This window comes from Erinaceus europaeus, chromosome 1 (assembly GCF_950295315.1).
Source record: "Erinaceus europaeus chromosome 1, mEriEur2.1, whole genome shotgun sequence".
NCBI lineage: Eukaryota > Metazoa > Chordata > Mammalia > Eulipotyphla > Erinaceidae > Erinaceus > Erinaceus europaeus.
In genome coordinates, this window is record NC_080162.1 from 77,862,336 (window position 1) to 77,886,623 (window position 24,288).

The window sequence follows — 24,288 nt, forward strand, 5'->3', positions numbered from 1 at the left end:
AATTCTAATCACACTATAGCTTGCACTGCTACCCCATATCCAAGGATGGGACATCCTTCTCTCATAAGCTTTAAAAAAATATTGGATAGAGACAGTCATAAATTGAGAGGGAAGGGGAGATAGAGGGAGAGAGACAGAGAGACACCCGCAACACTGCTTCACTATTTGCAAAGCTTTCCCCTGCAGGTGGGGAACAGGGGCTTGAACCTGGATCTTTGAACATTGTAACATGTGTGTTCAACCAGGTGCACCACTGCACCTGAATTCCATTAAAATCCACAGGCAGGAGGAGGCACGTGGTTAAACTCCTGGACACACATCACCTTGCTTTTCTCCACTTTCCAGATTCAGATATGGCTTGGAATACTTAAAAATCAAATGGGTGCTCAGTGGCTGTACTGCTTTCTATAGACAGGAGAGGGCAGCAGTGTGCTGAGAACAACTCAAAGGCCTGGGAGAGTCGTTAGAGGGAAGGATGGATAAAGGGGCAGCCAAGAGCTAGGGGTGGGGGTGGGGGCAGAGACAAGTGTATATTTGACAGTTTTGCCCTGTGTGCCTTCTTCCCAGCAGAGGACTGAGTCACCTCAGTGAATTACATAGGACTTATTAGGCTTCAGGGAGATCTAATCCCCCGTAGGACTTGTCTCCACCAAATGAAATGTTTATCCCCCTCAAAGGGGGTTATATTTATTTATTTATTTATTTATTTTACCAGAGCACTGTTCATATCTGGTTTATGGTAGTGCAGGGTATTGAACCTGGACTTAGAGCTTCAGGCATGAGAGTCTGTTTGCATAACCATTATGCTATCTACCCTCCACCTGAAGGGTTTAATTTTTTTTAGTGGAGGTCACTATCTCACAGGTCCTATTATCTCTCTCTCTCTTTTGCCTCTAGGGTTAAACTGGGGCTCCGTGTCTGCACTATGAATCCACTGCTTCTGGCAGCATCTTTTCCTTCTTGTTGTTGTTGTTGAATAGGACAGAGAGAAATTGAGAGAGGAGAGGAAGACAGAGAAGGGGAGAGAGAAAGATAAGGCTCCTGCAAACTTGCTTCACCACTTGTGAAGCAACCCCCCTGCAGGTGGGAAGCCAGGGGCTCAAACCGGGAACTTTACTCCAGTCCTTGCACTTTGCACTCTGTGGGGTTAACCTGCTGCACTACTGCCTGGCTCCCATCAGGTCCTATTTTCTCCATGTTAGGAATCTCTTTAGTGAATCTTATGCCATCTATATCTCCTACGAAGAACTCTGTGTCACCTCAGTGGAGTCAATGACCCTCAAGGACATTCATGTCTATTGTTATTATTATTACTTCCACTGTCTCTCAGTAGGATCCCAGTACCTTTAGTGAAATGATTGTCCCTTGGGGACAGGTGATGTCTTCTCAGTGAAGCATCTGTTTCCTTAGTAGAGTCTGTGTCCACTCATAAGATCTGTCCCCCTCAGGGAGTTCTTAGACCCTCCTCTCAAGATTGAGTAGGCTTTGATCATTGATATGACCATGGGGGAGCCTCTTTTTAAGTTAGAGGAATCTGGGTTTGTGGTTAACTAGGTGAAAAATAAGGAAGCAGGTAAAAAGGAAGGCTGGACCTGCTGAGGTCACAAGCCCTGTGTAGGCCCCAGGAGGTGAAGATAACCTGCTTCAGGCCTCAGAATCACCTTATTTACTTACTTACTTATTTTTACTAGACCACTTCTCAGCTCTGGTTGATGGTGGGTGGGTTTGGAAGGTTGAACCTGGGAACTTGGAGCCTCAGCCATGAAAGTTTTTGCGTAACCATTATGCTATCTCCCCAATTCCCTCAGAACCATCTTCCAAGTTAAATGTTTAAGGCCTTTTCCTGCCTTGACAGTCATTCTGTCAGCTGCTGTTTTAGTTGGCCGTTCTCTGTAGTATGTGCCAGTGAAAGATAAGGGGTTCTGCCTGGCTTATACTTTTTTAGGATGGAGGGAATAGAAAAAAGTCAGGGGGACTGAGTGTCCAGCTATGACTAGTGGGAGAGGTCTCTTGATGAAGTAAAAGTAGTGGAAGGAGAAAAAAAGGTATGAGTGATTATTACTATTTGCTTAGACATTGACATTTTACAGGTTTTTAAAAATATATTTTATTTATTTATTAATGAGGAAGATAGGAAGAGAGAGAAAGAGCCAGACATCACTCTGGCACATGTGCTGCTGAGGATCAAACTCAGGACCTCATGCTTGGGAGTCCACAGCTTTATTACTGCGCCACCTCCCAGACCACCATTTTACAGGTCTTATCTTCAGCCTGATGAGGTGGCAAAAAGGCCTACAGTTTGGGGAACTTCCATTTGACCTTACTTTGGTCACTGTTTGCTCTGTGACCTTGCACAATGACATACCTTCCTTTGAGTTTACCATTGTGTAATGAAGAGGTGGCTTATTAACAAAGATCTGAAGGAGCCTCCTGGTGTTCACTTAAAATGTCTTACCCTTTTAGGTCAGGATGGACATTTTGGAGGCGGGGAGAGTGAATATATAACCTCAGGGTTGAGAAAAATCTGAGTTGACTCAGGGCTAACACAGAGGGGATCCTGTTCCCAGATAGTCCTCTCAAGGTCTGGAAGGAGTTGTTAGTGAGATCAACGGTGTTTCTCAGAAGAAGTGCGGAAATAGTTCCCAGAGCAGGATGGAATCACCTGAAAAGGACTCATTGGTCTTGTGCAATCAGACTTGGGGAGAAACCCACAGTGAAAGGGCCTGACTTAATCCTTCTGGAAAGACTCGTCTCCATGACCTCACCCATGCTTTTTTTTCCCTTTTGGATAGAGACAGAGGTTGCGAGGCAGAGAGTGAAGGAGATCACAGCACCAAAGCTTCCTTCAACGTGGTGGGGATTGTGCTCGAATCCGGGCTGCACACCTAGCAAAGCAGCACACTTAGCTGACCCTAAGACCCCAGTCTTGTCACAGTTCTGCCAAGTGTCACGCTTAGGCCCGCCCCGTCTGCAAGTCAGCCCCGCCCGCTTCCCCAAGCCAAAAGCGGCTTTCCCCTTTGCTCGCTCTAGCCCCGCCCCACCAGACACGACCACGCCCCTTCCAGATTGCTTAAGCCCCGCCCCAAACTCCAGGTCCCGCCCATGCTCGTAAGACCACGCCCTTTTACTGGCCTGTATTTCCCCCCCCCCCCAGGCGGGTGCACCCGCGGAGACCCGTGTTGGAACTTGACGGGATGGGGCTTCCCGAGGAGCGGGGCCGCAGCGACTGCGGCAGTGGGGCTCGGGACGAGGCCGGGTCCGGGAGCCGGGCGCGGAGTTGGTCTCCGCCGCCTGAGATCAGCCGCTCGGCGCACGTCTCCTCGCTGCAGCGCTACCAGGAGCTGCACCGGCGCTCGGTGGAGGAGCCGCGGGGTGAGGCCGCGCGCGACGGGCCTGCGGGCGGCGGCGGGAGTGAGGCAATAGGGGCGTCCTGTGGCGGAAGCTGGGGTTCCGGTGGGAAGTTGAGGGGTGCATGTGGAGGTGGGGCTTCTCCCACGAAAGACTTACAGTTCTTTGGGGGATCTGGATAGAGGGGTTCGGGGCGGAGGTGGGCGCTCTATGAGGAGAGTTCTGTGGGGGAGGTGAGGGCTCCCTTGGAGTTGGGGAGGCTCCCTGACGACCTGGGGGTTTCCGTGAGGAGATGGGATTGTGCAAGGAGGTTGGAGGTTTCATGAAGAAAAGAGAGTTCAGTTCCGAAAAGGGAAAAGGGGGCCCTAAGGAGTGAGGGGGATCCTTGAGAGGAGCTGCCCCCTACCCACAGGGACCAGCTCAGCCACCGCCTCCTGGCATCTGGTCCTCCATCCTGGGTCCCCCCAGGTTAGTGGTGAAATGTCTGTTTCTCAGAGATCAGAGAGATCCCAATGGGAATTATCCAAATGTCAAGCAACTAGTCACTACGATGTGAAGTTAAAGTTCAGGGAGGCCAGTGAAATAGTTCACTTGGATAGTGTGGTGCTTTGCCATGCCTGGGACTCAGGTACTAGCCCGGGGCCTCATCCCATTGAAGGACGCTTCATTGCTGTGGTTTCTTTCACTTTCTGTTTGCCTCTCGTCTTTATCTGGGGGAAAAAATGGGGGGAGGCTCTGGGATTGCAATAACTCATAATATCTAACAGATAGATAGTCCCAGATATTTCAGAATGTGTGAGGAACATTCGTTGACCTTGCCCTTGCCCTCTGCCTAAGAAGTCAAACTACCTGGGTTGGGAGCCTACATGATTTTTGCTGTGGAACAAACATGGGCCATAAGTCAAGCCCAGGAAAATCTGGATTTAATTTGGCCTTAACCAGTTCACTTATTGCTCAGTCTTAGACACAGCTTTAAACCTTTCTGAGGGTCCTTTTCTTTCTTTCTTTCTTTTTTTAAATTATCTTTATTTATTTATTGGATAGAGAGAGGCAGAGATTGAGAGGGAAGGATAGAGGGTGATAGAGAGGGAGAGAGCCAGACCCCCGAAGCCCTGCTTCACCACTTGTGAAGCTTTCCCCTGCAGGTGGGGACCAGGGGCTTGAACCTGGGTTCTTATGCACTGTAATATGTGCACTTAGCCAAGTGTGCCACCGCCTGGCCTCCCGAGGGTCCTTTTCTTTTATAAGTCTGATTAAAAATATTTTTATTTATTTTTGGATATAGACAGAAATTGAGAGGGGAGGGAGGGAGGGACTCGTACAGCCCTGCTTCCCCACTTGTGAAGCTTCCACCTGCAGGTGGGGGCCAGGGGTTTGAATCTGGGTCCTTCCTCACTGTAACATATATACTCTACCAAGTTCACCCCCCCCCAGCCCCGAAGTCTTTTTTTTTTTAAATTTATTTTCCCTTTTGTTGCCCTTGTTTTCTTTATTGTTGTTGTTGTTATTGATGTCATTGTTGTTGGATAGGACAAAGAGAAATGGAGAGAGGAAGGGAAGACAGAGAGGGGGAGAGAAAGATAGACACCTGCAGACCTGCTTCACCGCCTATGAAGCAACTTCCCTGCAGGTAGGGAGCTGGGGGCTTGAACTGGGATCCTTATGTCGGTCCTCATGCTTGGCGCCAAGTGGGCTTAACCTGCTGCACTACCGCCCGACTCCCTTTTTTTTTTTTTTAACCAGAGCACTGGTCAGCTCTAGTTTATGGTGGTGCAAGGGGTTGAACCTGGGACTTCGGAGCCTCAGGCATGACAGTTTGTTTGCATAACCATTATGCTATCTACCCCTGCCCCCCCAACCCCCAAGTCTAATGTTGTTTTGATAAATTTACCAGCGACAGAAAGATAGCTCACCCAGTGCAAACACCTTACCATGTTTGCCAAAACATTATTAGAATTAAAATGCTTTTATGTGTCACTTAAAAACCTTCAGTTTCTAGTTAATTTATAACTTTCTATTAAGGTATCTGAACAACTAACTAGCTGCTTTCCACATCTCTGTTATCTTAGCCCTACCACAACTCTCATTCTAGATATGCCATTTTCATTAAGAACTGAATACACAAAAGTCCCTTCTCCATCTCCACATTGCCATTGCCCATTTCATTTTGTTTCTCTCTACCTAGCCTAACTCCACCAATTTTTTTTTTCCTCTAGTGTTATAGCTTGGGCTCAGTGCCTGCACTATGAAGTCACTGCTCCTGGAGGCTATTTTTTCCTCTTTTGTTGCCCTTATTGTTTTATCATTGTTGTGGCTATTATTATTATTATTGATGTCATTGTTGTTGGATAGGACAGAGAGAAGTGGAGAGGAGAGGGGAAGACAGAGAGAGGGAGAGGAAGATAGACACCTGCAGACCTGCTTCACTGCTTGTGAAGTGACCCCCTGTGTTGTTGTGGCAGTCTGGTGTCGGGCTGCACCGCGGAGAAGAGAGTGGACGTCCAGAGCAAAGGGGTACACAAATCTTTATTATAGGATGGGGGGGGGGTTTGGTTCAGACCACGTGGAGCCAGCCGGCAATGGCCATCCCCACTACCTGACGGGGGGGGGGGGGGGGAGCAGGGAGCGAGACCTCAGAGAGGGAGAGCTGAGAGCCCAGAGAGGGGGGGGGGTGAGGGGGCTTTTTATTCGGCGACAACCAGGGGTGACGGGGGCAATGCTAGGATTGACGGGGGCAATGCTAGGATTGGTTGAAGGGGGCAATGCTAGGATTTCGCAGGGCGTAGTGAAACCTGGGGGCGGAGACTGCATCAGAATAACTCCTCAGCAACACCCTGAAAGTGGGGAGCCAGGGTCTTGAACCAGGATCCTTACTCCGGCCCTTGCGATTCGTACCACCTGTGCTTAAGCCACTACACTACCACTCGACCCACAACTCCACCAATTCTACAGAGCATTTTCTGATCATCCCAGTGTATGAATTTTTGTTTGTTTTGGTTTTTTCTACTTGTGAACTTTTTCACTACTTAGACTGTATGTCAGTGAAATATCCAGATTTCAACACCTCCACTAAAAACAAACAAAAGCTAAATGATCATGAAACTAACCTCTTTTCACTCCTTGTTATGAAAATAGATGTGGTCCATAGCTTTATATACTATTGTCACTTCAAATATCTTTGACTACACATACATACTCAGTGTTATTATAATAGCATGGACATTAGAATGAGATCTGATTTTTGTATTCTGGTTATTAGCTGTGGGATCCTTTAGAGAATAGCTTAGGCTTCCTGACCTTTAGTTTTCTCATCTATAAAATTAGGATAATTGATACTTACTTCATAGGTCCACATTATCATACAACTAAGTGAGATTAGCCTACTCCTTGGCCCAAGAATGGCATTCCCTGAAATACCAGTTCCTATTTGTCTTTAATGGCCTTTTAATATTCTTTTTATTTATTGGATAGAGACAGCCAGAAATTGAGATCAGGAAGGGAGATAGAGAGGGAGAGAGACAGACACCTGCAGACCTGCTTCACCACTCTCAAAGCTTTCCCCCTGCAGGTGGGAACTGGGGGCTCAAACCCGGGTCCTTGGGCACTGTAACATGTGCGCTCAACCAGGTGCGCCACCACCTGGCTCCACATATTCTGTTTTCTTATTACTACTTATAGCGGATCTTCATTTATTTTTTTTTAACTTTCGGATTGTTTCCAGTTTTACTATTATACATACTATTATTATAGACATGTCTTCAATAATCAACTTTTTTCTTAGGGATTATTTTTTGGGAGTGTATGAAAGGGTAAAAAGGGTTTTATGGCTCTTATCAGGCATTGCCTTGCTGTCCATTATGATTGTGCTGGGAGTTGGAGGTAGCTCAGTAGGTTAAGCGCACATGGCGCAAAGCGCAAGGACCCGTGTAAGGATCACGGTTCAAGCCCCTGGCTCCCCACCTGCAGGGGAGTCACTTCACAGGTGGTGAAGCAGGTCTGCAGGTGTCTATCTTTCTCTCCCCCTCTCTGTCTTCCCCTTCTCTCTCCATTTCTCTCTGTCCTGTCCAACAACGATGGCAACAATAATAGCAATAATAACTACAACAATAAAAAACAAGGACAACAAAAGGGAAAATAAATAAAATAAATATAAAAAATGATTGTGCTAACTTCTTTTTTAAAATTAATTATTTTATTTTTACCAGAGCACTGATTAGCTCTGGCTTATGGTGGTATGGGGAATTTAACCTGGGACTTTGGAGCCTCAGACATGAGAGTCTGTTTATTATGCTATCTACCCCCTCCTGTGCTAACTTCTTACAATGTCATTATTATATAAGGGTATCTGTTTACAGGACTGGTGGTGGTACTGTCAAGTGCACAAGGATCCAGGTTAGAGCCCCCACCCCTCCCCCATCCTCACCTACAGAGGTGAAGTTCTACAAGTGGTGGAGCACAGTTGTGTCTTTCTTTCTGTCTCCCCTCCTTCCCCTTTCTCTCCCTATTTCTCTCTAGCTCTGTCACAGGGAAAAAAAATATATATATATATTCTGTTTACTTGGGGTCACAAGGCATTGAGTGTAATTCTTTCAGTCTTCACTAGTTCTACAGGTATATAATGGCACCTTGGGGTTGACTTAATTTGTATTTCTTGAATCGATTACAAGTTTAACATCATGTGGTTTAACTTTTAATTATATTCTGTCTTAAATGTTCAAAAATGTCTTGTGTTAGTCTCATCTCTCCAACTAGAATGTATATATTGTATTTTTAAAAGTTATGGGGCTGGGAGGTGGTGAATCAGGTAGAGCGTATACATTGCCATGCACAATACCTGAGTTCCAGCCCCAGTGCCCACCTGCAGGGGGAAGCTTCATATATGGTAGAGTAGAGCTGTAGGTATCTCTCCGTCTCCCTCTCCTCCTCCTCTCAATTTATGTCTTTGTCTATAAGTAAATAAACAAAAACATTAAAAAGAATACATATATATTTATTTTTAAATATTTATTTATTCCCTTTTGTTGCCCTTTTTTTTTTATTGTTGTAGTTATTATTGTTGTTGTTGTTGGATAGGAAAGAGAAATGGAGAGAAGAGGGGAAGACAGAGAGGGGAGAAAAAGATAAACATCTGCAGACTTGCTTCACCGCCTGTGAAGCGATCCCCCTGCAGGTGTGTGGGGGGGTGTGCTCTAACCGGAATCCTTACTCCCGGTCCTTGCGCTTTGTGCCACCTGCACTTTACCTGCTGCGTTACCGCTGACTTTCATATATTTATTTATTTTGCCTCCAGGGATACTGCTGGAGTTCCGTGCCTGCACTACGAATCCACTTGGCTCCTAGAGGCTATTTTTCCCATTTTTGTTGCCCTTGTTGTTGTTGTTATTATTGCTGTTGGATAGAACAGAGAGAAATCAAGAGAGGAGGGGAAGGCAGAGAGGGGGAGGGAAAGACACCTGCAGACCTGCTTCACTGCCTGTGAAGCGACATCCCTCCCACCCCCACCTCCACCCCCGCAGGTGAGGAGCCAGTGGCTGAAACCGGGATCCTTATGCCAGTTCTTGCGCTTTGTGCCATGTGCACTTAACCCGCTGCACTACCGCCCGACCACCTAAAAAATATTTTTAAAAGTTATTTGAGGGGGGAGGGCATTGGTGCATCTAGTTGAGCTTACATGTCACGATATACAAGGACCCAAGTTTAAGCCCCTGCTCTCTACCGACAGAGGGACACTTCACGAGTAGTGCAGCAAGACTTCAGGTGTCTGTCTTTCTCTCTCCCTTTCTATCTCCACATACTTTTCAATTTATACCTTTCAATTTCTATCAAATTAAATAGGTCTGCAGGTGTCTATCCTCCCCCCTCCCCTGTCTTCTCCTCTCTCAATTTCTCTCTGTCCTATCCAACAACGACATCAATAACAACAACGATGATAAACAAGAAGGGCAACAAAAGGGGACAAAATGGCCTCTAGGAGCAGTGGATTCGTAGTGTAGACACCGAGCCCCAGCGGTAACCCTGGAAGCAATAAGAATTATTTAACGGCTTATGGTAGTGCTGGGATTTCTTTCTTTCTTATCTGTTGACCAGAGCCTTGCTCAGGTCTGGCTATCGGTGGTGCTAGGTATTGAACCCAGGATGTCTCACATGCAAGTCTTGTGCACTGTCTCCGGCCTTCTTTATTTTAATTTTTTCCTTTTCTTTTTAAAAATTTTTAAATATTTATTTTCCCTTTTGTTGCCCTTGTTTTTCATTGTTGTAGTTATTATTGTTGTCGTCATTGTTGTACAGAGGTGGAGAGAAAGATAGACACCTGAAGACCTGCTTCACTGCCTTTGAAGCGACTACCTTATAGGTGGGGAGCCAGGGACTCGAACCGGGATTCTTGAGCGGGCCCTTGCGCTTTGCGCCACGTGTGCTTAACCGCTGTGCTACCGCCCAATTCCCTTCTTTTTTCTTTTTAATATTTATTTATTTATTCCCTTTTGTTGCCCTTGTTGTTTCATTGTTGTAGTTATTATTGTTGTTGTTATTGATGTCGTCATTGCTGGATAAGACAGAGAGAAATGGAGAGAGGAGGGGAAGACAGGGGGAGAGAAAAATAGACACCTGCAGACCTGCTTCAGCATTTGTGAAGAGACTCTCCTGCAGGTGGGGAGCCGGGGGCTTGAACACGGATGCTTAAGTCGTTCCTTGCGCTTTGAGCCACTTGCGCTTAACCGGCTGTGCTACCACCCAACTTCCCAATTTTTTTTTTCTTTTCATTGAGAGACAGACCTCTGCTTCACCATCTTATGTGGCTCCAGGAATCAGTCCGAGGACCTCAGCCATGCAAAGCATGTGTCATACCACTGAGTTAACTTCCTTGTCTATAAGATTGTATAAACTAAAAATCATGGTAGGGGGGGCAGAGTTGGGCGGTAGCGCAGCGGGTTAAGCACAGGTGGCGCAAAGTGCAAGGACCAGCGTAAGGATCCCTCCCGGTTGGAGCCCCCGGCTCCCCACCTGCAGAGGAGTCACTTCACAGGCGGTGAAGCAGGTCTGCAGGTGTCTATCTTTCTCTCCCCTTCTCTGTCTTTCCCTCCTCTCTCCATTTCTCTCTGTCCTATCCAACAACAACGACATCAGTAACAATAATAATAACTACAACAATAAAACAAGGGCAACAAAAGGGGATAAATAAATAAATACAAAAACAATTTTAAAAAAATCATGGGGGTTGGGTGGTGGCACACCTGGTTGAGTGCGCAGGTTACAGTGTGCAAAGGCCGGGGTTTGAACCCCTGGTCCCCACCTGCAGGGGGAATGATTCAAGGAATGGTGAAGTAGTGTTGCAGGTGTCTCTCTGTCTCTCTCCGTCTCTATCACCCCTTTCCCTCTCGATTTCTGACTGTCCTATCCAATAAATAAATAAAGATAATTAAAAAAAAATAAATCAGTAAGTTTAGAATAAAATAAACTATAAGTCATGTAACATTGAATAAATCATTACCTTTATCATTTTGGCTTATTGGTAAAATGAGGGGGTGATAATAAGATTCTTTCAATTGTTACATTTTTTCCAAAGATTTGTTTTATTATTTAAATTATATGAACAAAAGTGTTTCATATGAGAGAGAGAGAGGTCAGAGCACTACTCCGGCATGGAAAGCCTATGATCTCCTGGCTGAGCTAGTTCCATGGTGTCACCATCATTATATTATTTCTGCCTCACTTATGTAACTCTCTCTCTCTCTCTTTTTTTTTTTTTTTACAAAAGCACTCATCAATCCAGTTTATGGTGGTATAAGGGGATTGAACCTGGGACTTTTGAACCTCAGGCATGAGAGTCTCTTTGCATAATCTTTATGGTATCTACCCCTGCCCACTTCCTTAACTCCTCATCTAACATGGAGGATATCCTAAATTCTCTGAAGTTGTTAATTTGGTCTGTTGAGTACATTATCTACAGAGTGGTCAGGCATGTACTTTAGGAATGTAAATCTGGTGGTCCAGGAGGTGGCACAGTGGATAAAGCATTGGACTCTCAACCATGAGGTCCTGAGTTTGACCCTTGGCATTGCCTGTGTAATGCCACTGATAACATCATTAAATTTTTTTTATCGTCTTTATTCATTTATTGGATAGAGACAGACAGAAATCAAAAGAGTGGGAGAGAAAGAGAGGGAAAGAGACAGAGACACCTGCAACCCTGCTTCACCACTTGAAAAGATTTCCCCCGGCAGGTGGGTGGGAACTGGGGACTTGAACCCAGGTCCTTCTGCATTGTAACATGTGGGCTCAATCAGGTGTGCTACTACCCGGCCCTAGTAACATCATTAATAAGATAATAAATCAATAATGCTGTTAATAAGTAAAACTTAAAATGTAATGTAAAATTGATAAATAGCTCACCTGGATAGTGCACCTGCTTTTTTTTTTTTTTTTTTTGGCCTCCAGGCTTATCACTGGGGCTCGGTGCCTGCACTACAAATCTACTGCTTCTGCAGGCTAATTTTTCCCTTTTGTTGCCCTTGTTGTTTATTGTTGTTATTGTTGTTGCCATTATTGCTGTCATTATTGTTGGATAGGACAGAGAGAAATCAAGAGAGGAGGGGAAGACAGAAAGGAGGAGAGAAAGAGAGACACCTGAAAACCTGCTTCACCGCTTGTGAAGCGACCCCCCTGCAGGTGGGGAATGGGGGACTCGAACCAAGATCGCGCTTGGCACCATGTGTGCTTAACCCACTGCATTACCACCTAGCCCCCATGTGCACCTGCTTTCATGCACATAATCTAGGCTTAAGCCTGGCCCCTTCTGCACTAGAGGAAGGTTAGGTGAGATGGTATCTTTCTATCTGTTTTGTTTCTCTGTCTCTATCTCTCTGTCTCTCCAGTTTTTGTGGTTGCCAGGGTCACTTGGTCTTGGCCAACTTTTTCAGATAGAGGCACAGTGCATGTTGATGTTTGCTCCAGTGCTATGGGCGTTAGCCTGGGTCACAGACATGACAATGCAGGCACCCTCCCAGATGAGCTGTTTTACCAGGCTTTTCTAGCTGAAAAAGTCAACTCTGAGCAGTAAATTAAGAAAAAAAAAAAAAAAAGCCACATAAAAGTCTGTGTGAATAAAGGCTTTCTTCCTTTTCCTTACTGTATAAGAGGAGAGGGTGCAAAATATTAGTGGCAGTGGGTTTGGTGTGGAACTATGTTCCTGTAATCTTACAATCTTGTAAGCAATTATTATATCACTAATATATCTTTTTTTAATTAAAAAATAGAGAAGGAAGAGAAAGTCAAAATCAATAGTGATTGATGGGTGATAAATTAATGGATAGAGGAGGGACCCAGATGGGGGGTCTTAATGTACAGAAAAGAGAAGTGGTGGCATGATCCAGGGAATGTCTAGCCTGTGAGCTGTATATCATTTGTTCTGACCCTGCCAAGGCAACCACAGGCAGGACTTGACATTCAATAAATCTAGGAGCTTTTTTCATAGTAACATTAAGTGCTAAATTTTTAAAAATTAATTTGCTTGTTTATTGGATAGAGACAGAGAGAAATTGAAAGGTGCGTGGGAGAAGATACCTACAGCACTGCTTCACTACATGTGAAACTTCCCTCTTGCATGTGAGAAGTAGGGGCTTGAACCCAGATTCGTGCACACTGTAACATATATGCTCAATTGGTTGCATCACCACCTAGCCCCCAAGTGCTAATTTTTTTTTAAATTTATCTTTATTTATTTATTGGATAGACACAGCCAGAAATTGAGAGGGAAGGGTGTGATAGGGAGAGAGACAGAGAGACACCTGCAGCACTGCTTCACCACACTTGTGAAAATGTCCCCCTGCAGATGGGAACCCCGGGGACTTGAACCTGGGTCCTTGTGCATTGTAACCTGTGCATTCAACCAGGTGCGCTACCACCCAGCCCCCCAAGTGCTAATTTTGACATTGATAATGTTGTATGACCTGAAACTGTTCCTTGGCAGAGAAAAAGATTCTCTGTCTTTGACACAAGGTAATACACATGTGTGCATAAATACATCTGAGATGCTTAGTAATGTCTGGGATTCCCTTTCTGTTGTAGAGTTTTGGGGAGACATTGCCAAGGACTTTTACTGGAAGACCCCATGCTCTGGCCCCTTCCTCCAGTATAACTTTGATGTGACTAAAGGGAAAATCTTCATTGAATGGATGAAAGGAGCAACTACCAACATCTGCTACAACGTACTGGATCGAAATGTCCATGAGAAAAAACTTGGAGATAAAGTTGCATTTTACTGGTAAAAACATCTCTCTAATAGTCTGTGACAGATAAATCACCCCTCACGTTTATGTGCTGTTTCATACTTTACAAAGCATTTTAATGCTTACCAACTCATTGGATGCTTATAACAACTCAATGGAATAACAAGTATCACTAACTAGCTTATTGTTTCAGGTGAGGAAAAAAATACCTCAAGGAAGTTAAATGACTTCCTTAATATCACATTAAGTAGTATGTGACATAACTGATATTCAAAGCTAAGTATCTTGACTTTGAGCCTGATGTTCTTGGCCTATAGTTAGAGAAGAAAGGGGTGGGGGCGGTAGTGTAGTGGCTTAAACGTACATAGCGTGAAGTATAAGGAATGGTGTAAGGATTCTGGTTCCAGCCCCCAGCTCCCCACCTGCAAGGAGGTTGCTTCACAGGTAGTGAGGGAGGTCTGTATGTGTCTTTCTCTCCCCCTCTCTGTCTTCCCCTCCTTTCTCGATTTCTCTCTGTCCTATCCAATAACAGCAATAACAAGAATAACAACTAGGTCAACAAGGGCTACAAAAATGGGAAAAAGTGGCCTGCAGGAGCAGTGGATTCATAGTGCAGGCACTGAGCCCCAGCAATAACCCTGGAAGAAAAAAAAAAAGACACCTGCAGACATGCTTCACTGCTCTTGAAGTGGCCCCCCCATAGGTGGGGCAATCTATTTCTTTCATAAGTGGGCCAAAAGAGCAGTCTGGGTATTCTGTGGAAGAATTTAACTTGGGCCATATCTGTCAGTTTTGTGTGATACACTGAGAAGAAGCCCAACTGGAGAGACAGGAAATTTAGGTTGTCTTTCCTACTCTGCTAAAATGCCACAGGCAAGGCATTTAAATTTAACTCTCTGAGAGTCAGTTTTGTCTTCCATAAGACTGGTATAATCATTCCACTGGTATAATCTAGTCTTCCTCATTAGATTATTGTAAGAATCAGCTGAGATGATTTTGTAAAAATACTAATTTATTTACTTGAAGACACTAGACAAACACAAGTTTTTCTATATCCACATTGCCTTGCTCAATTTGGGGTCAGTTAGCCACTGAAAATTCACAGCCTGGTATTGTATTGAGGCTTTCTTTAGCCCTGAGACTTTATGCCTGCACTTGAGTCCACTTCCTAGGTTCCTTAGGAGTCAAAGAATCTTTTTATTATTATTATCTTTATTTATTGGATAGATAGTCAGAAATCGAGAGGGTAGAGGGAGAGAGAAAGAGAGACACTTGCAACCCTGCTTCACCACTTGCAAAGCTTTCCTCCTGCAGGTGGGGAACAGGGGCTTGAACCTGGGGCCTTGTGCATTGTAGCATGTGCGCTCAACCAGGTGCACCACCACCTGGCTCCATGGAATCAGAGAATCTTTAAAGATCTGTAAAGAATATGCTTATGTCTGATTTTTTTTTCTTGATTTGAAACAATCAGGTACATGATGATGAAGGGTACAAAATACAGACCAGAGTTGTTCAGTCACTGGAGATTACTCCAGGTTCTTGAGGCCCTTCTTTCTAGTTCCCTAGCCATCTACTCCCAGCCAAGTTCTAAAGGGCTTTTTCTCCCCACCCAATTAGTAGAAGAAGGGAACTAGATTAGACCAATATTTTTCAAAGAATGCTCCAGGAACCACTAGTTACTAGAGATATTACCAGTAACTTAACTCAGGAAGCAAATGGGCCTGTGAAACACCACCTAATAAACTGTCTTTGTTAGAGTTCCGATGTATAGCAACACAATAATGGGCCCAAGAAATCCCAATATACAGATACCTGATTAATTTTGTTTAACATATGATTTTTCGAAATCTAAGTTGAGCCCCAGATACTTTACACCAAGTTATTAACATCACAAGAAGCTATATTCCAGGGCTGAATGGTGGCACAACCAGTAAAACACACAAGTGGACCCAGGTGTGAGCCTGCCTCCCCTGCCCCGACTCCCCCCCCCCCCCACAGGGGGCAAGTTTCAGGAGTGGTAGAACAGGCTTTATTTATTTATTTATTAAATTATTTATTTATTAATGAGAAAGATAGGAGATAGAGAAAGAACCAGACATCACTCTGGTACATGTGCTGCTGGGGATTGAACTCGGGACCTCATGCTTGAAAATCCAGTGCTTTATCCACTGCGCAACCTCCCAGACCACTAAGACAGGCTTTGTATGCCTCTCTTTCTCTCTCTTGCCTTATTTCTCTCTGTTTCCACCATAATAAAAAGGAGTGAAAGAAGAAAGGAAGGAAGGAAGGAAAGAAGGAATGAAGAAAGGAGAAAATGGCTGTTGGATGTGGTAGATTTATTGTGCAGACATCAAGCCCCAGAGATAACCCTGGTGGCCATGGAATACCAATTTGGGAAGTCTTAGATTAAATCATTTAATGTTTACTTCTAGGGCCATGTGGTAGCATACTTGGTTGAGTGCACACATCACAGTGCACAAGGACCAGAAAGGGTTCAAGCCCCTCCTCTCCATCTGTAAGGGGAAAGCTTTATGAGCAGTGAAATAAGTCTGCAGGGGTCTCTCTCTCTCTCCCTCTCAATCATCCCCTTTCCTCTTGATTTCTCTCTGCTTCTACGCAAAAATAAATAAAATATAAAACAAAAAAATTAAAGCTTACTTCTGCAAAATTCTGTAACTCTATAGCAGGTCACACACATCCTCACTTCATTTTCATGGTGATCACTGAATGAAAATTATCATTATTACTATCAGAGTATTGCTCAGCTGTCTTTTTCCTATATTTTTCTTTATTGGGGAATTAATGTTTTACATTCGACATTAAATACAATAGTTTGTACATGCATAACTTTTGCTACTTTTCTATATAATAATACAACCCCCACTAGGTCCTCTGTCATCCTTTTTGGACCTGTATTCTCCCTCCTACTCACCCCAGAGTCTTTTACTTTGGTGCAATATGCCAATTCCAGTTCAGCTGGCTTATGGTAATGCAGGGGATTGAACCTGGGACTTTGTAGCCTCAGTTATGAGAGTCTGCTTGCATAATCATTATGCTATCTCCCCAACCCAGAAAGGAATTTTAAAAAGAGAATGAGTTTGAGGACAAAAAAAAAAAAATTAAGTTTCTAAGTTTGTAGTAAAGCAAAAGGAAGCTACAAATAAATAACATTTGTCATTACAAAGTAAAAGATAAATATGCCAGATATGTGATTACATCCTTGGTTACCTCTATATTTTATTTATTTATTTATTTATTTATTTATTTATTTATTTGTGTGTGTGTGTGTGTGTGTGTGTGTGTGTGTGTGTGAGTTCTTACTCACTTTGTTCAGCTTTCCAAGGAATGCTTTTAAGGGGAATCATACCTCCATATTTTAAAATAAGATGTGTCTACTGGTATATCTTCATTTATTTGTAAAATAATTAACCTTCTATTATGAGAAAGGAAAATTTAGTTCTTGTACCCTTCTCTAACTTCTTTCTCTCATCTTCCTAAATAATGGTAGCTCTATTTTTTAGTTAATTTAAAATCAGCATTTCCATAGTAGTAGCATATTATGATGCTATTTCCTTTTTTTTTTTTTTTTCTTCTCCATAGCACAGTTTGACTCTGTTTTATGGTGATGCTGGGGATTAACCTTTAGTGCCTCAGGCATGAAAGACTTTTTTGCATAACTGTTATGCTATCTCCCCAACCCAAAGCTATATGAGAGTGAGAGAGAGAGAACATCACACTGGCACATGTGATGTCAGGGATCACTGGCACATGTGATGTCAGGGATCAAACCAAGGACCTCAAGCTTAAGAGTTCAATGCTTCATCCACTGCACCACCTTCTGGGCCGTGAATGTATTTCCTTCTGTATGAGGATTTTAATTGAAATTAATATCTGTCTGCCATTTTTCTTACAAAATTTGCTTTTATCATATACTCAATATTTTTCCAGATTTTTCTATAATTTATTTATTTATTTATTTATTTATTTATTTTTATCAGAGCAATGAGAGTCTCTTTGCATGACCATTGTGCTATCTACCCCCGCCCTCTATATTTTATGAAGTTTTCTTTTCACACTAAAGTCCTCCCTCTTGGACACTACTTCCTTCTTGTTCATTGTTTATTTATAGTTTTGAAAATGACATTTTTTTCAGTGATTTGGTCTCATTTATATACTTCCAATAGAATCTCAGTATGAGAGTCTTTTCAACTTACACTGTCATTTACTTATATGATATTAGCAAATCATACTAGTAGTTTTTTTTTTTTTTTTTTTTAACCAGAGCACTACTCAGCTCTGGCTTATGGTGGTACAGGGGACTGAACCTGGGATTTGGACTCTCAAGTATGAGAGTCTCTTTACATAACTATTATGCTATCTATCTCCACCCCTTGCAGCTCATTCTTTGTGGTATGTTTTACAGATACACTGAAATAATCTACATGAGAAATAGTGCTCTTAGGAAAGCACCATGTTAATGAATAATTAGTTTTTAATGTTTGGCTGAACAAAATTCCTTAAATGTTATGGAACAATAATTGTATTGAAATGACTGTTTAGAATCTGTCTAGGCCAACTTTTTTTTTGTATTTTTTTCATTATTTATTTATTTATTTATTCCCCTTTTTGTTGCCCTTGTTATTTTATTGTTGTAGTTATTATTGTTGTCGTTGTTGTATAGGACAGAGAGAAATGGAGAGAGGAGGGGAAGACAGAGAGGGGGAGAGAAAGATAGACACCTGCAGACCTGTTTCACCGGTTGTGAAGCGACTATCCTGGAGGTAGGGAGACAGGGGCTCGAACCAAGTTTCTTACGCCGGTCCTCACGCTTTGTGCCACGTGAGCTTAACCTGCTGGGCTACCGCCTGACTCCCACTTTTTTTTTTTTTAATTTTTAAAAATATTTATTTATTTATTTATTTATTTATTCCCTTTTGTTGCCCTTGTTGTTTTATTGTTGTAGTTATTATTGTTGTCATTGTTGTTGGATAGGACAGACAGATGGAGAGGGGAGGGGGAAGACAGAGAGAGGGAGAGAAAGACACCTGCAGACCTGTTTCACCGCTTGTGAAGCGACACCCCTGCAGGTGGGGAGCCAGGGCTTAAACCAGGATCCTTATTCGGGTCCTTGTGCTTAGTGCCACCTGCACTTAACCTGCTGCGCTACAGCCCGACTCCCCCACTTTTTTTTTTCTTTAACTAGAGCACTGATCAGCTCTGGTTTATGGTGGTATGTGGGTAGGGGTGGGGGGGGGGGGCTTGAACCTGGACTTCAGAGCCTCAGGCATGACTGTTTGCATAACTATTATGTTATCTACCCCTATGCTAGGCCAACTGTCTTTACAGATAGATGGATTAAGGTCCAGAGAAACTAAATGATTTGCCTTGGGGCCATATATGTTTGGAGACTGAACTGAGACTAAATATGTTCACATTTCATCAACTACACTTTTCACTATATGTTACAACTTTATTATTTGCATAGTTCAATTCTTAGCTCGGACTAATGAAAATTTAAATTACTTTAAAACACTAGAAAAACTGTTATTTAGTTTAAATATTCCAGATTCTGGTCTCACAGCCTTTAAATCTCATTTAGGTAGACCAGCTAGGCCTACATAAAACAACCTGATAGCAATTGTGAACCCAAACTGCAAAAATCCTTCATATTCAAATAGTTCACAGAGGGGAGAAAGCATTGTAGGGTGGAGGTATAACATAAAAATTAAGACAGTGATGGGGGCTGGGCGGCAGCACACTGGGTTAAGTGCACATGGCGCGAAGTGCAAGGACTGGGCATAAGGATCCTGGTTCCAGCCCCTGGCTTCCCACCTGCAGGGGTTTGCTTCACAAGCGGTGAAGCAGGTCTGCAGGCGTCTGTCTCCTCTCTTCTCTTGATTACTCACTGTCCTAACCAATAACAAGGACAACAAAAATGGGGAAAATGGCCTCCAGGAGCAGTGGATTCATAGTGCAGGCACTGAGCCCCAGTGATAACCTTGGATGCAAAAAAAAGAAGAAGAAAAAAGAAAAAAAAAAAAAGAAACTTAAGACAGTGGATTTTTGGTGGCCAAGTGACTAAATTTGAATATTGTGTCTGTACTAACTAGCTATATGACTTATGTTCCTTAACTTCTTTTGAGTCTTATTTTTCTCATCTAAAGATAAAAATAGTTTTTACTTCATAGAGTTATCTATTGAATAGTATAACAAACCCATATGTCCCATTCCTGATATACTGACAGCACTTAAGAAATATTAGTCATCACTATTATTATATTGGGACAGTGAGAAGATGAAATTTTCCTGAAGTAAAGGATTTATGAAGGGAACAATTTGTTCAGTAAATATTTAATGTGAAAACACCAGGCGTTAGTCTGAACAAAGTCCCTGCCTTCATTGGGAGCTATATACCTGCTTACAGAGACAGACAACAAACGAACCAACATATATGACAGATAAATGCTGAGGAAAATACAGAACAGACTAAGGGAAAAGAGAATGACAACAAAAACTAGGGACGGGCTGAGGAGACAGCATAATGGTTATGCAAATTACTTTAATGCCTTAGCCTCTTAGTTCCCAGGTTCAATTCCCAGTACCATCATAAACCATAGCTGAGCAGTATGCTAGTGAAAACAAACAAGGAATAAGGAAAGAACTTTTTCTCGATAAGGGGTGATATTTGAGCAGAGATCTGAAGGAAGTAGAATGTGCCAAGCAGAGAGTTGGGGTGGGGTGGGGAGATATTCCAGGTAGATGGAGAAGTAGGTGCAAAGGCCCTGAAATGGAGAGTGTGTTAGTATGTTTGAAGAGCACCTAGGAGGCTAGTGTAGCTGAGGCATTGTGAGCTAGAGAGAGTGAGAATAATAGAGAGTGAGGTCATCAGGACACACTAGATCATGTAAAACCTTGAAAGTCAAAGTAGATTTCAAATTCCATTCATAGGGAAATAGGTAACCACTGGGCAGTCTTGAGCAGAGGAGTAACAATGATTTGGCATACTTAGAAACTGTCATTTGTGTTCAGAATAGTCTGAGGGGAAAGTGAGGAGGGAGACTAGGACACTAGTAAAGAAATCCAGCTGAGCAGTCCTGATGATTTACATTATAATAATAGCTGTAAAGGTGATTAAAAGTGTCAAAATACGGATTAGTTTTGAGTGAAGAGTTCTTGGAACTTGCTGACATGGATTAATTGTAGGAGTGAGAACAAAAGAAATTAGAATTGACTTCTGCAGTGGCTAAGTTCCAGGAAAGGAAGATTTTGAAAAATTCTAGAGAAGTATGAATTGATTTAATTCCAGGGAGTGATGTGGTCACATCTAGGCTTAAGATGACTCTGGATACAAATAGTGGGACTGTGAAGCCAGAGGTCTGGGAGTTAGTTGTTTGGGGCAGAGACGTCTGAATTTTGGATACTACTGGTGAGAATGAAATGGGAAAATGAAATTCTAGGGTAATTTAGAGAAAAGAGAGAAGCACAGGTAACTGGCTGTGTAGATAATAGGGAAATGGGAGTAAGAGAGGAGTTGACATAATACTTTTTTTTTTCATTCAAGTGCATGGTTCCATTTGCTGTCCAAGCTTTTGATTTCCGCCTCTCTTGCACAGTCTTCCCCTTAGTGTGGAAGGTTTGGCTGTTAGTGGTAACTTATGTGAGAAGGGCATCAGTAATAAAATTATCAGAATAGTCCTTCAGGAAGAGATGCCACTGAAGGACTTCAGAGACAGTTAAAGGAGCAGGGTTGGCTTAACTGAGGGGAGAGTAAGGACTTGGGGATTAGTTAAAGATTTTATGGGGAAAGGATGGAAAGAGTGGTTTGTAACTGTATTGTTGGTGGTTTATACTAGCTGTTTCATCTCTAGATTATTCCAGAAGAGGACCTTGGCCTCCACAGCCTAAGAAGTTTAATATAGTCCATTCCTCCCATTGTTTGCTTTGGGTTGCCTCTGACTATCACTATCTTTGCATTACCTCACTCCTTCTCCCCAGTTAAAATTACTGCTGTCTCTCCATGGGCTCTGGCTATAATTCAGTCCTTCTTTAGAACCTGAAGCTTCTGAGAAGCAGGTAGATTTGAGAATAACCTTAGGACACATGACTATGAATCCAAGTGTGATCAGAACTCTCCAGAGCTTTGGGGGCTCATGTGAGTATGTGTATTGGAGAAAGTGGGAATGGTGGGAAGGTGAGACAAGACTGTGAAATGACATGGAATGCCAGAACACTTGACTGTACTGTCTCTGCAGTTATGTTCAGGAATTCTGTTGATGCTCCAGGTCTGTGTCCTGGAATTCATTTCAGTCATGTGGCAAGAGAGGGACATTTTCTTTTGTCCTCAATCTGATATATCATCAGTGGTTTTCACAATGAGGTATCTACTGGTTAGTATATATATGGCAAGGGAAAATCTCTGAGAGAGAAAATGGCTTCAGATATTCTCTTCCCTTCTCTGGGTCTTCCTTTTGTGGGAGTGGTGTAGTTCAAGAGAACTAAGCTACAAATACTTTGCAAGTTCCTTTCCAGCTCTGGTATTTTAAGATTCCATGGCAGTTTCTGAAGAGGAAGTGGGTTTAGAAGGCCTGTTGCAACCTGGGGTGACTATGTTGACTCAGTAGGCAGGCTGGGCTTCTGTTGATATGGTTAAAAGAGAGAATTTTAGTAAGTTTGGGGTGGAGCTAAGGAAGGGAGCCTGGTTCTTTTGCCTGTGGACAGTCTTGTCCTGGGTAGAATAGACACTTTAAGCTAATGGCAGTTATGCAGGCAAATAAATGTTGCTGGGAACAGTCTTTCTCCACTTGATCAGGTGAGTAGTTTATAAAGGAGAGTCAGAAGAGTTCCTGTTTAAGCTGGATGTCTAATCTGTTTTCTTTCACTCTCCCTGAGTTTTGTGACTCCTTTTTGCTTTATAGAACCCTTTCCTAAAGTGGTAAAAAGGAGACAAGTTAGGCTAGTGCTTTTCAGGTCACTATTCATTTTGGGCAAGAGGAGTTGGGGTGGGGTGAATAATAATAATTCTCTATTTTATATTAATGTATAATTATATATATATTAATACTTAACAATAGATGTCTAATAAATGGAGACTGTTTGAGTCCTAATTCTGAGTCCTGAACTCCATGTCAGCTACCTGGGTTTGTATCAGGGCTGACTTCTTTCTTTCTTTCTTTCTTTCTTTCTTTCTTTCTTTCTTTCTTTCTTTCTTTCTTTATTATTATTATTATTTTTTTATTTAAGAAAGGATTAATTAACAAAACCAAAGGGTAGGAGGGGTACAACTCCACACAATTCCCACCACCCAATCTCCATATCCCACCCCCTCCCCTGATAGCTTTCCCACTCTCTATCCCTCTGGGAGCATGGACCCAGGGTCACTGTGGGTTGTAGAAGGTGGAAGGTCTGGCTTCTGTAATTGCTTCCCCGCTGAACATGGGCCTTGACTGGTCGGTCCATACTCCCAGTCTGCCTCTCTCTTTCCCTAGTAGGGTGTGTCTCTGGGGAAGCTGAGCTCTAGGACACATTGGTGGGGTCTTTAATCCAGGGAAGCCTGGCCGGCATCCTGATGGCATCTGGAACCTGGTGACTGAAAAGAGAGTTAACATACGAAGCCAAACAAATTGTTGAGCAATCATGGACCCAAAGCTTGGAATAGTGGATAGGAAGTGTTAGGGAGGCACTCACTGCAAACTCTAGTGTACTTCTGCTTTCAGGTATATATTTTGCAGTAGTTTATAGATACATGTGAAGATATGCTCTCTCTCACAGAAACTGGTGTATATCTAGGTTTTGGGACTTTGTTAGTGAACCACCTGAGATGAAATTAGAGTATACTATGAAAGGAAAGGTCTCACCCGAGTAATGAAGCTGAAGGGTTGTCATTCCACATGTGAAGTCTCTGGACACAGTCTGAAGTGAAGCATGTTGAGGTGGCAATCGTAGCGTTGGTTAGGTTGTGATCAGCGGATGCCATATTATTTGATATGGATTGGGAGAGGCATACGGGAAAGTGGGCCCTATCCAAGGGTTCCAGGACTGGGGGAAGTAGAGGCTCTAGAGTGGAGATGTGAGGTTTCTGCTGTCTTAGGGTTCTAAAAGACAATCGATAGTTAATGTTATCATCACATTATTTGGTAATTGGGTTAACTTTGAAAAGTCCTTTTGTTATGGTTTGCTGTACTCTTTTTTTTTTAAACCCAGTGCCCTACTGCCCTCCCCCTTCCTCTCCCTCTCTTTTTAAAAAACCATTTGAAATGCCATCTTTGTGAAACCTTTCCTGGTTCTCATTTTGTAGCCTTTTTACTTGCTCTTAGAAGAAATAATTAAATCTAGCTCTAGAAGAACATTAAATGAAGTAGTCCCTTCATGGATAGTTGTGACAACTGAAGCACATAAAAGTGAAATAATTTGTAGAAGATCTCACATTGTGAGATGCAGTGAAGCTTGGCCTGAATCCAGCTCTGACTTTTAATCCAGAGCACTTTCTCTGTCCATTCACTACCCTGCCTGACCTCAGCACTCCTGCCCAGCAACTGGGAGAACTGTAGTTGGCACTAGAGGTGGGCCTAAAAGAGTGGGATGGCTGAGGTTGAGCAGTTCAGGTAGGGCCAGACACTGACGGGATGTAAGACTTTATGTATTAGGGTGCTTTGGGTTTTTGAAATAGAGATAGATGGATCAGGAAAGTACTATAGAACCTTAGACCTGGAGCACT

General features: G+C 43.0%; 1 protein-coding gene and 1 non-coding gene across 3 annotated transcripts in view; one reads left to right on the forward strand and one right to left on the reverse strand.

The window, feature by feature from the left end:
* Positions 1-3,141: 3,141 nt before the first annotated feature.
* The window catches only part of ACSS2 (acyl-CoA synthetase short chain family member 2), a 58,991-nt gene continuing 37,844 nt past the window's right edge, over positions 3,142-24,288 (forward strand). Inside the window, exons 1-2 of one of the 2 annotated variants that reach the window (XM_016187957.2) lie at positions 3,142-3,372; positions 13,414-13,609. In XM_016187957.2, coding sequence (XP_016043443.1) covers positions 3,195-3,372; positions 13,414-13,609 — 374 coding nt within the window. In that variant the 5' untranslated portion in view covers positions 3,142-3,194. The remainder of the gene's footprint in view (positions 3,373-13,413; positions 13,610-24,288) is intronic. The other variant, XM_007522658.3, reaches the window with a different exon arrangement.
* On the reverse strand, positions 16,856-16,949 carry LOC132542853 (small nucleolar RNA SNORD116). Its single transcript, XR_009553821.1, has one exon. It is a non-coding gene; the product is annotated as a small nucleolar RNA SNORD116 (small nucleolar RNA).